The 15,481-nt window shown below is 37.0% G+C and overlaps 1 protein-coding gene across 1 annotated transcript; it reads left to right on the top strand.

The window, feature by feature from the left end:
* Positions 1 to 277: 277 nt before the first annotated feature.
* On the top strand, positions 278 to 1,049 carry LOC149234207 (uncharacterized). The gene is made up of 2 exons (XM_089461126.1): positions 278 to 693; positions 801 to 1,049. The coding sequence occupies exons 1-2, from the start codon at positions 360 to 362 to the stop codon at positions 815 to 817; spliced, it is 351 nt and encodes a 116-aa protein (XP_089317252.1). The 5' UTR covers positions 278 to 359; the 3' UTR covers positions 818 to 1,049.
* Positions 1,050 to 15,481: the final 14,432 nt, after the last annotated feature.

The raw sequence follows: 15,481 nt of genomic DNA, 5'->3' as shown, positions 1-15,481 counted from the left end.
GACACTAAGCATTTGGTGGCATGCTAATTATGAAAAAGAAAGAGACTTTTTTTGAAAAAGAAGAGACTGGAAAGATATGGCGGCAAGTCCGTCACCAAATTATGATGGACAACAACTCCACTATATAACATGGACCGGTTGGAAATTGGACAACACGGATTCTTCGGCGGGCCCATGAGACTCTCAGGCGTTCCATAATTTTCATCGTGTTCATACCTAGATCTAGATTCTTCGATCATAGAAAGAATGCCCTCGTCTATAAGAAGAGGCAACTGCGGGTTTCTCTTCTTGTAACTTTACTTGTGGTGATCGTCAGTGTTATCGAGAGAGAAGCAACAGAAATTTATTGCCCTTTGGCTATGGCGAATCTGAAGGCAATGGCGGTGTTACTGATGGCACTGTGTAGCTCATTCATGTTACAGACAGCTTACGGCGCTGGTGAATGCGGGAAGACTCCCATTAACACCGTGGCTCTCAGTCTGAGCCCCTGCATTGGAGCGGCCAACAATGCTAAGGCAAGCGTCCCTCCGGCCTGCTGTACCCAAGTCAAGAAAGTCCTTAAAATGCCCGCCTGTATGTGTGCAGTGTTCCTTTCTCCCATAGCGAAGCAGGCTAGGATCAACCCTGCTGTCGCCATTGGCATTCCCAAGCGCTGCAATATTGCCAATCGCTCCGCTGGCAAGAAATGCGGGAGTACGTTTCTTTATTCCATTTTCTTCTCCTCACCCAAATTTTCAGTACGCTGATTAGAAAAGTGTGCATTGAATCGTCTAATCTGTTTGTGTGTGGGTGCTGTGCAGAGTACATAGTTCCATGAACAGAACCAGAAAGGACAGCCACTTTGATGTCACCCTTGCTACAACAGTTACTATACTGCTATTAATATTCTACTATACTGCTATTAATATTAATATATGCATCTATGTATTTCTCTTATAGTTTTTAAATAATGGACTCCAATAAACATATTAAATGTATTCATGGTTTTGTATCGATGTATTTCTCTTATAGCTTTTCAATAATGGACTCCAATGAACATATTGAAGGTATTCACGGTTTTTGAGTCTTCTTCTTTTATATATGTGGTGTTCAAATATCATATGGTTGAGTATTAAAATTTCCTATAGTTATAGAGCTAAAATCTAACATTTCCCATTGACTTATACATTTGATCTTCCTCTAAAATTGCATGAATTGGGAATTGGAATTTCCCATAGTTATAGAACTAAAATACAACATTTCCCATGGACATATATTTCATCTTCGACTTAAATTGTATGATTGGGAACCAATTCATTAAGGGTTTGTGTTACGCATAGGACACTTTTGATTAATAAATAAAAAACTTGAGGACTTTAATGATATATTTCGGTATTGATTATAAATGGGTGTTGTCTTCTTTTCTTAAGGCTCTCCTCGATTGTACTCTGATGTTAGCTAATGGGTAAAGAGATGAAGCCCATCGTTGGGTTTAATAAGGCTTTGCCCTTAAAAGATTGTATTTATTTGTTTTTTAATTGTGGACAAACTAAAGCTTAGGGTTCAAGAGAATTTGTTTACTTGTATTTGTGGACAATGAATCAAATGCAAGTTTCGTTTTGATCTCAACCTTTGAGGAAATCCCTTCCCATAAAAACTAATGTATGTAAGATAACCGAGATGTAAGAAAGATTACAGTAAAAGCATTATGGTTTTAGCAAAAATCTGTGTAAAGATTTAAATAAAATTAAAGTCTGAGTAGAAGTATTGATGTAGTTATGTACAATTGTCACTGCATTGTTACTACACTAGTATTATTAGTATTATAATAAATAAAGTATTATTTGTAATTACATGAAATGTTAAGAAAAAAAATGTTATTATTTAAGATGCATTTAGATATTGGAAATATAGATGGTGATTATTATATTGATGTAATTTAAATTATCATTTTGATATAAATAAGTATTGAAATTAAGGTTTGTTGTTTACATAAAAGTTGATTACTAAAATTTTGAATAATATAAATATATGTATGCATTTAATTGAATTGGTTGTAGGCATTGATGTTAATTTAATTGGTTGGACTATTTTCCCATGATATATAGTTAATAGAGAAGCTAAAAGTCAATAAACTCCGTCATGACTAATTGTTATTTTGACTAGTAGATGAACTCCTCTCCATCCAAATATTCCAAGAAGAGGAGTGAATTTTTTTATTGATGTATAAAACTTTGATTGGTGTGTTAAATCATAATTTCATATTGTGTTTTCATTTGATAAGTATATAAAAACTATCTTCTTCCTCCCTACCCACCCCACCTCACCACCACACCACCTCCCTTCTGGGTGGTGATTAGGAGTCTAAATAAATTATTAATTTTAAAGAAATAATCACAAATCATGCACTTAGAAAAGACAAATACTTAAGTGGTAAACTCATGATAGCATATTAAGGAAACATCCCTTGAGTAATGTATTGGTATGGTATTTTACTGCAAGGATAAGATTACAATCTTTTTAGATCATGCTTACAACATTACATTCTATCTCTCATGATGCATACATATATGTTTAAGTTGGCACAAATACTTTCATGAATTTCCACCCATTATACATACTACCAAAAAAGTTACATGAAGTAAATTTAGTATTAAAAAAATTCTTTGATTCAATAATGTCCACCTTGACAGGAATTTACCTAATACCCTTCCAAAATCTATTCATCACCTTTTTCTAAGTTGAGAGAATCCAAACACAAAGACAAAAAATATTATATAAATATGCATGTAGATTTTTCTGGAGTATGGACTCTATTAAGAGCTACTCCACCTGCATCAACAACTTGTCTTACAAATCGTATTTAATATCAATATCCATAGTCTTACTATGATATACTACATTGATAGTTAAATGAATAGGACTTTGACTAGATTGATAACTAAATGAATAGGACTTTGACTATCATAGAATACATTCACATTTTTCTTTGTTCTTCCAAACTCATTGAAAAGACCCTTTAATCGAATTTCCTTCTTGTATGCATGTGAAATAATAATATATTTTTCATCAAAAGTGGCTAATACTATTGTATCTTGAAGTTGTATAACTCACTATAGATTCTCCTACAAGAGTAAAGAAGTATTGTGAACTATATCTCCCCTTGTCCAAATCGAGATCTCCTGGGCAAGATCTGATTCAACAAAACCACAGAAAAAATTCAATTATCAAACTTGACAAAATAGTCACGTGTGCCTCTAATATACCGAAACAACCATTTTTCTACTTTCAGATTCTCTCTTTATAGATTTTCCATGTATCTAATAATAACACCAAATTCATGTGTGAAATATCTTATATAGTACATATCATTAGATACATTAAAATTCCTATTGTATTAGTATAATCATTTTCTTCCACATAAAATTGAATAAATTTTAAAATGTATAGCTAAAAGCATATTTTAGATTATTTATATTGAATTTTGTGAGAATTTTATCCACATACTTTTGTTACAATAACATGACCTTACCATTTTTCCTATCTCTATGTTTTCTATGCCAAAGATTTGTTTTATTGCTCCTAGATCCTTCATATCGTGTAATATCCACTTAAGCATGCAATCTCAACCATGTCTTTTCTTGCAACAAGCATATCATCAACATATAGCACCAACACCAAGATAATGAATATACCATTCAAACTCTTAAAGTAAACACAATGGTCATACTTACTTTTAGTATAACTCTACTCCACCTCCATGAACAACTTGTCTTACAAAATGGTATTTAATTTCAATATGGATAGTCTTACTATTATATACTAGATTAGTAGTCAAAGGAATATCACTTTGACCATTTGTTCTTCCAAACTCATCGAAAAGACCCTTTAACCAAATTTCTTTCTTGCATGCATGTGAAACAATAATATACTCTCTATCATAAGTGGATATTTTTGTTATATCTTGAAGTTTTATAACCAAGTAATAGGTTCTCCTACAATGATAAAGAAGTATTCAGAACTAGATATCCCCTTGTCCAAGTCAAGATCTCCTCTTGTCCAAATCATGTGCAAGATATGGGTTAGAAAAGCGAGAGGAAAATTAAAATTATCAAACATGATGAAATAACACTATCGCCTCTAATATGCCAATACAACCATCTCACTACTTTCAAATTCATGTTTCATGGATTTTCCATGTATCTATCAATGATACTAAATTCATGTGAAATATCTTGTCTAGTACATATCATTGGATACATTAAAATTCATATTGTATTAGTATATTTTATACGAGACACACAATCCTTTTCTTATTCACTATTGGGACATAAAATTTAAGATATCTTAAAATGTGAAGCTAAAGGGATATCCACAAGTTTCAAATTATTCATATTGAATTTTATGAATATTTTATCCAGATACTCCTATTGCAATAACATGAGCTTACCATTTTTCTTATCTCTGTATACTTCTATGTCAAAGATTTGTTTTGTTACTCCTAGACCCTCCATATTAAGTAATATCCACTTGAGCATTTAATCTCAACCATATTTTTTCTTGCAACAAGCATATTGTCAACATATAACATTGACACCAATATAATGAATATACCATTCAAACTCTTAAAGTAAACACAATGGACAGACTTACTTTTATTATAATTCTAGCTCACTATGAAGGAATCAAACTTCTTGGACCATTTCTTAAGTGCTTTAGGCCATATAATGACTTCTTACACCTCCAAAGAAAGCCTCTTTTGTGATGTTAAACAAATCTTTCTAGCTATTCCATGTGTATTTCCTTGTCCACATCTCGATGTAAAAATGTTGTTTTAACATCTAAAAAATGCTCTAATTCAAGGTCAAGTTTCCAAGTGTCCAAGGAGATTTTCAAAGAATCTAGAGGGATTAAATTACTCTAGGCGCAAACCTTTTTTTGAGATTTTCATTGTAAAAGAGATTTTCGCGTCAAATGATTTAATCTGAGTACTTACTAAATTCATGATTAAAATGGATCTATAATGGTTCATAATAAAATAAACCCTTAATTGCATGTAATGTTCTTAACAACTTGTGGCACTAATCCTTCCTGTACTAAGAACCATTGATACCATTTCCCCACTTCTTTTCATACCAATAACACAAATCTAGAAAAAAAAAATTCTTCAATAATAAAATGGTTAGCCAAAACTAAAATTTAAAAAATAACAAATATAATTATTAAAAATATATATTGAAAGAATTTAATAGTTTTTTAATATTCATTATATTTCTATAATTTATTTTATATTATTTTTTTCCTACTTAAAAATTATCCATCAATATCTTACAAATTATATTAATAAAGTAAAAACTTTTAAATATCTATAAATTTAATATTATTATAAATTTAATTTTTTTACCTCTATAAATATAAATAGTAGGATAGTAGGAAGAAACTAAAATTTTAAAAATAACAAATACAATTATTAAAAATATATATTCAAATAATTTAATATTTTTTTAATATTCATTATATTTCTATAATTTATTTTATATTTTTTTCCACTTAAAAAATATTTGTTACACTAAAAAATGTCACCATGGCTATTTATAGTTAGTATGGCTCTATCAACAGTCATGCTATCCTCCCGGGAAAGTCTTATGCCTCTGCTCTCCATGTCAAACTCCAAAAAGAGAGAAAGTCTTAGTAAATGTGTTTATCTCTGGGTACGCAGATTCTCTCGGCCTTACCTGCGTGTACGCACCTAATGTTCACAAAAACTGCGTACTTGTACGCTATGTATGTAAAGGGGCAGGTGCGTACCCCTGTAAAGGTCAAAAGGCGCAAGTTTCACTCCAAAAAAGTTACTTGTGGTAATTTCTAGAGGCTTCTAGAAGTATGCTTGACGTGTATGAAGCGCCTCTAGATGGTTCATGTATCCCTACCAAAGAGGAACTTATCCCATCAATAAGGGAGCTATCCCATCCAAAGAGGGACTTATCCCATTGATGGTGGACCTGAATAACTTCCTCTAGAGCACTATAAATACAGGCATTGGGCCAGAAGGAGAGGAGGTTGAAAGCTAAACATTTCTAAGGGTAGATGCTGCTGGAATTAGGACTCCCATTTAGAAGCTTGTGAGGAGAGATTCCCATCCTTTCTTGTTTCATTTGGAAGTGGGTGAGCTTTTTCAAAGTAAAGGAGAACTCTTGATGGACCCTGGGAGGGACTTGCACAACACCAAGGCTCAGGTTGTAATTGTTCCTTTTGTTTCCTATTAATGCAAATGAGTCCATTCTTCTCAATAACTTGTTATTTATGAGTTGTTTCATGTACTCCTTGGTCTATATGTTAAATATGTTTTATTTTATGAGATTATCAAGTGCTATTCAATCGTTTGATTGTTAGTGAATGCAGCTTTCGAAGTGAAGGAGGAGCTCATCCGGATCGGCGAGGCTGGACTGCCACAACAGCGTTGGACTACAGGTAGGATCTAAACACTTGATTTTTCGTATGATAAATGCATGTTTAGAGAAGGATCGCTCTTGTTTGTCTTGTTTGTCACTAGAGAGTCTTAGGCTCCTAGGGAGGTTGGTTGTATCCGCACTATCGACTCTTTCCGCCTGACAAAATGGCGACTCCACTGGGGACTCCATTGATGTGAAAGTTTTTTCCTTTGTATGCAACTTTGATCTGAGAAAAGTCATTTATTTTCTGGTTTTTGGTTGTGTGACTTGGTTTCTGGTTTTTAGCATTGGCCAACGGTTTGGTTGAGTCTATCAACAAAGTTCTAGTTATCATGATCCGACGAATCATTGGTATTCATCGGTCGAATTGGCACAACATGTTATTTTCAGCGCTATGGGCATACCGAACTTCAGTGAAAACTTCAACAGAGTTCACTCCTTTCTAGCTAGTTTATGGCTTGGAAGCTGTGTTACCCATTGAATGCGAAATCCCATCACTTCAAATGGCTGTCGAATTACTCCCAGCTACTTCCGAAGAGGAGAAACGTTTATTATACTTAGCTCAATTAGATGAGACTCGACGTGACACTGCATTGGCAATCGAGACTCACGCGAAGCGAATGAAAGCTCAGTATGATAGAAATGTGACCCCTCGAAGTTTTTCGGAGGGAGACCTAGTGCTATTATATGATCAAGCTAACGATAATCTAGGTGCTGGAAAATTCGTTCCTATGTGGCATGGACCCTACATTGTAAAGCGAAAGCTAGCAAAAGGGGCCTATGAGCTGGTAGATTTTGATGGGAACTCTTTGGGTAAACCCAGAAATGGACTTTACCTAAAGAGGTATTATGCTTAAATGATGGGTATGGAGAATTTTTAGTTAGGTTAGATTTTCTTTCTAGCTAGTATGTTTGTTAGTTTAGATAGTGTGCTTAGCTTAGAAACTGTGTTTTTTGTCGTTATTCTGGCTTATCTTGGTTTTACTCTTGATATTGCAGATGTCGACGCCTCTCCAAACGTACATTGGATTTGCCGATGGTGCTTGTCGTAGTACACAGAATAAAGAGTAGGAATACATAACGCTCACTTAGTTTGTATTTTAGTTTAATTTCAACATTTACTTTTATAATAAAATTAATGAATAATTTTGGTTTAAGTAGTTTTTTTATTTACTAGTTTGTTCATAATTTGGGGGACTAATCCATGGTTTAAGAAACTATGACCCAAAAATATTTAATTCATGAAAATCACTCAAAGATTTGACCATACCACCTTTATTATTGTTGGATTTGTTAGTGTCTCCTTCTATCAATCATGAGTTTCTATCATACTACCCATCTCACAAAACTAAATCCTCAAAAGCCATTGATAAAAAAGACTTCAAAAATGATCCCATTTAAAAAAATCAATAAATCAAAATTAAAAGTAATTAAATAAACTTAAAAAAAGATAAATTTTATTTATTTAATATTTTTATAAGGAGTTGTCTTTAGTGCGACTTTTTGGAAGCTTTTCTGGTGGGTTTTTCTAGTCTAATTTCTCTACAATCCGGCAGGAATTTATTGAAATCACAAGTTTGATGGGTAACTCTGCACAATAGAAGTGCCCTAAGGGTTTTTCACGGTGCTGAATCCATATATACAATCAAAAAACTTGTTTAAATAACACAAATCAAGATTTCACCTCAAAATTTTCCACCAGATTCCAACACAAGAAAACCCAAAAAGTCGCACTAAAGACAACTCCTTTTTATAAACGAAAAAAGTAAATATAAAGTAGTTATCACTATCACCCTAGCCACCATCATCATTCACTTTAATTGTTCTCATTATTATCCTCATCCACTTTCCCTTACTTTATATAATCATCATTATCCACTTTGTCTTATAAGCATATTTTTTTTTATGGCAATTTCATCATCTTTATCATCATAATCATAATCATAATCATTATCATTATCATTATCATTATCATTATTTCATTTTACTTTATATTATAATTATATTTATTGATTATTTGATTTTATTATTTTTTATTTTAAAAAATAATAATTAATATTTTATTTATTTTTTAATAAATTAGATATTTATAAATATTTATGAATGTTATAATTAATAAATTTTATTAATTTTATATTTAATTTTAAAAATTTCAATAAATATAAATGGGAGGTTAGTCAAAATACATAACACCCTCTTAATTTTGTTTAAAAACAAATTCCAATTTCAGCATATGATATAATAAATATAACTAATTTTTTTTTTAAATAATTTAATTAATAAGAAATTAATTTTATTTGTTAAAAAAAATTGAATGTAAAATAAATCAAACTTTTCAATTTTGTTTTTTCCTTCATTTCTTAATATTTATTAACTTGCTAAATTAAAAAGAAAATATAAATAATAACAAATTAATATTACTCGTCAGTGGAATCTAATTTTCATCCTTTTGTTGGTGGATCAATTGAAAAATAGCAAATAAATGTTAATGGCAGGTGAAAACTAATTTTAATCTTTCTTTTAGTGGATTAATTAAAAAAGAACAATATCCAATTTATTATTATTCTAAAATATTTAAATGTATAGATTATCTAAAAGGTATCAATGATCCTACAACACTTGACTTATATATACTAAATATCACTACACATAAGAGACACAAACACTATAAAGTTATTAATTGAAGGAGACCCTTGCTCATTGTAACTCACGCTGACGATCATATTCATTATTATTTTGTTCTCTATGATCCTCTCCATTGTAGAGGTCAAGCTTGAGACCATATGATTGTGCCTTAATTGCAACTAAGGGATCTTAACCTGTAATTGGTGAAACTCATCTTCTTAATCATATTATGCTTCTTCTCTAATGCTTTTCTGATTTGTCATCTAGGTTCCTATGCTCTCACGAGATTGAATCTATAGCCACACCTTTGAGTGCCTTATGTAACATACACACCAAATATCTACCAAACCATATCCCCCATGTAACAAGCCAAGTCTCTTTCATGATTGGGTCAACCACCCACAACAATGTTGTAACAAGAAACATCAAACTAGCCAAATTTTGAAGTAGGATCTATTGGAATCACAATTATCGTTACACCAAAACCTACAGTTGTTAGTAAATAAACACATCACTAGAGTTAACGAATACTCAAGAGGATGTTAGGCACATGTCATGAAACACACGGGGGGCACTAAATTTCATTTGTCCAACAATCTCGCCCCCCAGCTTGACCTAGGTGTTTTTCGAACTGAAAAGATTCCATAATAATACCACTTGCTGGAATCATGATTTCCATTACACTAAAACCCACAGGTGTTAGTAAACAGAAACATAAAGAGGGTTAATGGATCCTCGATAGGATGCTAAGAACATGTCGTGAAACACACGATGAGCATTGAATTTCATTTGTCCAACAAAAGAATTCCCAATTTTTAGATTTCCTTCACCTACCATTATAGACATTATTTTTAAGACTTCCCCATAAGTTATAACCTTTAGGCTTAGTTAGAATATCAAATTTCACACATATTTATTGAAGAATCACCATGAACCTAGACTTGTCATAATCTCTCTTGACATTACCCTTCATGATCCATATGGAGGCAAAGACAAAATGAACAACTGTCAAAATCCCCCCTCTTAGTCTTGAATGCATCACTTCTTATAAAACCCCATGTATGCTTTATCCCTTTAAAGGAAATTAGAGTACAAATTGTTCCATCAATCTTCCACCATCTGAAAGGGGATGACATATTTCAGGTCCCCAAACCCTTTGCAATTTAGAGTACAACCAAGGGAGACACATTTCATCCACATCTCCCTATTTTCCTTAATTCTAGTCAATGCAATGGTATGTTGTACATCTAACCTAAAAATATATAACAATGGAAAATATTCTCATTAACTAAGACAATAGATGATAGAACTTCAAATCCTTATTAATATAAAAACCCTTGAGGTAGGGCAACACCATACAACTACTCCTTGAGGGAGGAGATAACTCCAAAAGCCATATGCTTGTCAATACAATAATCCTTGATATCGCTCAATGGAGAGTCTGTAGCCTCTATATAGGCTTCATACATATAATACCATAGGTAATAACCATGGGTCTCTCAGTACCATATATCCAATACAATGGGCTTATCACTTTATTCCCTAACTACTTGTGGTCCCATCTATAATGTGGGTTAACCACTTTATTTATTAATTATGTCCCATTTGTTTATTATCCTTACATTACATTATTCTTTGGGTACCTCCCTCTATACCCCATATTATCCCCCCTAGGTATACTACATTCCACCCCCTTAAACATGTTTCGTCCCTCAAACATGAGAAGAACACAAATAATAAGATCTACTCAAAAGAGTAGTTCATTGGTACCATGCACGTGTATCTAGCCATTCCAAAGAAATGTGAACACTCGATCTAGCCGGTGCCTCGCTCACTTGAGATGGAAACTGGTTCTGGTAGTTCCTTTGTGTTGATTTGATTTGGGTGGATCATCGTACCTCTCTATGTGTCGCCCATGGGTTGTTGTCCTTGTTGTTAATTCGTTGCTAGTTGTTGTCTTGCTGGGTGATGCAGGTGGTGATATGCTGAAGCTTTAACTGATGGAATATATTTCGTTAATTCTCTACTAGTGGTTCCTCACTCGCGTTTGGTGTTTTTTTGGTACCCCCACTATTCGTGCTCGAGTGGTGTTTGGTACTTGTTGTGGCGCGTGTGGTTTTTTCTTGTCTTCCATTATTACTTACACCACAAAATCTGCATCTGATGTATTAGTACCTGTAGTGCATTTTGTTAGAAAATTATATATTACAGACAATGGAACACACAAAATAATGCATAAATATAAACACTTAAAACAAGAGAGACACAGATATACGTGGTTCACCCAATTTGGGCTACATCCACGGAGAAACAGGAAGTCCTTCCTTTTATATTATCTAGCAAAATGAAGAGATACAACCTACAACAAATATGTTGTAATTCCCTCTTTGCTCTCACACAATATCCTCCCTCTTTCTCACTCAGAATACACATATACATAGCTGCAATATAATTCCCTCATATATAGCGAGGGGTTTCCTTTTAGGGGAAAAAAAACCCTAAATTAATCATAACTTCTACTGTCGGATTTTTGCCTAATGAACGACCTAGATTGACAACGAAATTACAACATTTTACAAGGAAATTTTACATCTATTTTTAGCTTCGGGGGCGCTGCCCCCGATCCCCCCAAGGGGGGCTCCAAATAGTCGTTGTTACCATACCCTGGAGGTGTTAGCTTGTTGGGGCCTCACCCAGGTTTGAAGTTGATTTAGCTAAACAAATCCCGGCACTACTAGCCCTTTTGGCAATAGTCCGCGGGGCGCAAACTGAGGTCTCACCCGAAGTAGTATGGGAGGGTGCTAGAACCAAGTTTCCACACCCTAGAGATGTCTCATGGTTTCAAGTGATCCGCAGTTCGACCCTGCATGCATGTCGCTACGCGCACTTACCCGTTCCTCGTAGCCTGAGGTGTTGCCTTCGTGCAGCCCTACTCGGGGGCCGAACAATGTTATTACCCAAGTCCTTACTAGTAATCTGATATTAGTTGATTAACTTAGCTTATTTGTGTGCTTTCAGTTATACTTAATAATATTCACAATTCATACAAGTGCGCACAGTAAAGAAACAGTATATTTGCAAATGATATCAAACATGTAATAACTCAGAACAGATACACAGAATTGGTAACAAAACTTTCTTTATTAATCTCTTCTTCGATTACAGACTGGACTCCACCTTGTGCACTTAGCTGCAGGGGTCCGCGCACTTAGCTGCGAACTCTACCAGGCCTCTATGCACTCAGCTGTAGAGCCTTTTCCTACTCTACGACCCAAGACACACTTCGTACTTCGACTTAAACTCTAAGAACTTTCATGCCCATTCTCTATTAGATGTCCTTACAACTTAGAGCCTCGCTCTATTTATACAATTCCATGGTTCGTGGACCATGGGTAGGCTGACATTACATTCAAAACTTAGGGAGGATAGCCCTATGACTCTAACATACATTTCGCGCTCCGCGCCCACAATTCAAGTCAAAACTTGGGCTTTGAGCCCCAAAACATGCCTTGGGGGGATTCCATGCCCAACAGGCCCCCAACACAAACATGACGATCTTGGCGCGGAGTCCCTCCAACTGTTCTCGAATGGTACTGATGTCTGCAGCGCACTGAGTTGCTACTTGCTGAACCTGCTGCATCCATTCTTCTAAGACCTTTGTGTCCGGCGTGCTTCCCTGCATCTGCGCGTGCATCCCCTGTATGTGCACGAGCTTTCCTTCGATATTCGCTATGATTATGAAGGCCTTGTCAATCCAAGGTTGAACGCATGCTTTGAGAACTGCTTCCTTATGTTGCGCCACGCCCAGTTGCTCCTTCAATGCCTTAGCTTGATGCATCCTCGCAAGCCGCTAAGTGAGGACTACTGTTTGCGTAGTTCCTCGGACACTGTGGTATTGTTGATAGATTTCTCACGCCTCTGTCTCCAGGTACTGGATGTTGGGGTCGTCCTGTAAAGTCGTGAGGACCTCAAGTGCTTGTTCCAACATGCTAGTACAGTCTCGCACTGCACCCCCAATTTCTTCCAACCCTGCTGCGATAGTGCTAGCGCGCTGTTCTCTGACTTCCGGGGGAGTGGAAGGCTGCGCCTTCAACCGCAGCTCAACGATCTGAAGATTCAGCTCCAGCTGAACCTTTGTCATTTCTTCCCTGGCCTTGTGCACTTCAGTTGCCAATCTATGGATCCGCACCTCTACCAGTAGATCTGCTGGGATGGCCAGCTCCGAGACACATCGACAAGTGTCATCTACCATCTGATCCAAGTGTTGATTTTGTGACACCAATTCGTCGTGCTGCAAGGTGAGTTGTTCCATGTTTATCTTTTGTTCGCTAAGAACTTGGATCACATGGCTCTCCCTGGCCTGCAGCTCTACCGTTATCCCATCCTGTAGCAGATACAATGTCTCTTGCGGAAGGGCAACCAAATTAAGGCCAAGGCCTTTCAACATGTTAACCGAAAATCTATCGGTCACATTCGCTGCGACTAGGGCCCCTTCCGGCAACACTACCATGTTTTCCATCCATGCACGCAGCATCTGCTCTGCTGTAGAGGATCCTGCTGCGAGGCAGGTAGAAAGGGTACGCACCTGTAACTCCTGCAACTGTGCCCTGAGGGCCCCCAACACAGTCTGGTGCTCTTGCATAAAATCCTGAAGTGCTTCATTGGTGACATCGCAGACCGTCTCACCGATGTCATGGAGATCACCTTCGGTTAAGGTGATCGGGTCAATGGCCAACTTCGAGGCCTTGACCTTCTTCCTTGGTCTCGCTCTCTCTGCGATGCGTGGGTGCTTTAGCTGTGTGGACACGGCCCCTGGGTTCGTGCTCCCTTCTGCTATTTTTTCTTCGTCTGCCTCCTGCCCTTGGGAGGACGTTGCTTGGTCGTCATCTGCCTTCGCTGTTGCTTCCTTTGCCACCTGTGCTACTACTGCTGCTTCTGCAGCCTTTTTATGCTCTGCAGCTTTCTGTGTCGCTCCCCATGCTGCCTTTTCCTTAGCTGCTGCTGTTTCCTGCCGCCTTTTTTCGGCCAATTGTGTGATGCGCAGCTTGGCATCATCCTTCTTCTTTTGCACTGCTACCTTCTCAAGTTCTGCCAGGTCTAGAGCGCGTCATTCTGGAGGCCATGTCTCCAAGACAGTGAAGATGGCGTCGTCAGTGGCTATAAAAGGGAGCTTTGTACACTGCTTTGTTGTATCCTTGCGTGACCTGATGTATACATTATGCCTATAGGCTTTGAACTCTACAAAACTCTGCAGACTATTGTACACTGTAGATGATAGGTGCAACCTTAGATTGATCCATATCTAGATGCTCATCTCCATGAGCACCTAGAAGATTTTGGTGTCGCGTATCCGTTTCGCGTCCTTTGTGGCCCAAAGCGAAGTGTACTTCGCGGCCTTCGGTAATTCTCTGTCAATGCTGGGGAATTGACTGTCCTCCAGCAGTTCCCTTGCTACGAGCATTATGGATAACAACAACCACGCATAGTGGAAGGTTTTACCCTGCTCCTGGGCTGCGCGGTAGTTCTTCAAAAATTCCTCGCGGAGGAATTCAGACCAGTTGAACTGGACCCCCTTCGTGCATTGCTCAGCTAGTGCAACTATCGGCGCCGGTACCTCATCGGCGCAACACTTCCTCATAAAAATTTTCTGGCCAGGAGTTGGGTTGCTACACATACCCCTTTGTCCTTGATGCTGGAGATAGTGTAGCCCCTTTTCTTCTTCTCTAGCTTGTATTTTGTCTTCATGGCTTCTCCAAGGGCCAAATCATTGCCCTTTCCTTCTGCTATGTTTGCAGGGTCCTTTCCTTTGTAGGGGAGCCGAGAAATGCAGTGGATTAGGTCTACCATGATGGGGATAGGCTCCTCCATCCATGGATACCCATCATGCGCTAGGCAGAGTAGCTGCCTGATGACGAAAATGGTAATGGGCGTGTGGTGGAAATGTGGTATCCATAATAAGTGCAGCAATCTGGCCTTTTCCACACCACGCATCCATTTCCATGGCTCTAACGTTGTCACCACCCCCTCAGTGTTCTCCTTCATGAGGTTGCCGGCCTCTATATGAGGGAACTTCTCGTGGTCAGCGAGGTCCCAATCTTCAAACTTCATGTTTGGCACGCGGCCCAGGTGCGTGCCTTTGAACACTATGCCATCTGGGAGGAGAAGAGTCTGGAGTGAACTCTTGGTTTTTTCCAGGTCCTTCGGCACTTTGGTCTTTCCTTTCCGCGGGGGGACATATGCAGGCAATTTTGTTTCCAGAGCATATAGGTTGAGTGCGCTCCATATCTTCATCGTCTTCTGCTGTGATGGTCAGGCTCTACAGATCTTTTTCTTCCTCATCTGTGTCGATCGTGACAGCTTTCCCTTTTTCTACCATTGATAGCTTGCTGCGTAGTGGGTTCCTTGGGGACACGCGTACGGGGGCC

The sequence above is a fragment of the Pinus tabuliformis genome, chromosome 8, assembly GCF_031772625.1.
Source record: "Pinus tabuliformis cultivar Carrire ecotype Pingquan chromosome 8, CPIR1, whole genome shotgun sequence".
NCBI classification, from domain to species: Eukaryota; Viridiplantae; Streptophyta; class Pinopsida; order Pinales; family Pinaceae; genus Pinus; species Pinus tabuliformis.
This window is presented reverse-complemented; position numbering and strand designations above follow the sequence as displayed.

Excerpts from the sequence above, each read along its gene's own strand:
- LOC149234207 (XM_089461126.1), top strand. The coding sequence starts at position 360 with ATGGCGAATCTGAAGGCAATGGCGGTGTTACTGATGGCACTGTGTAGC.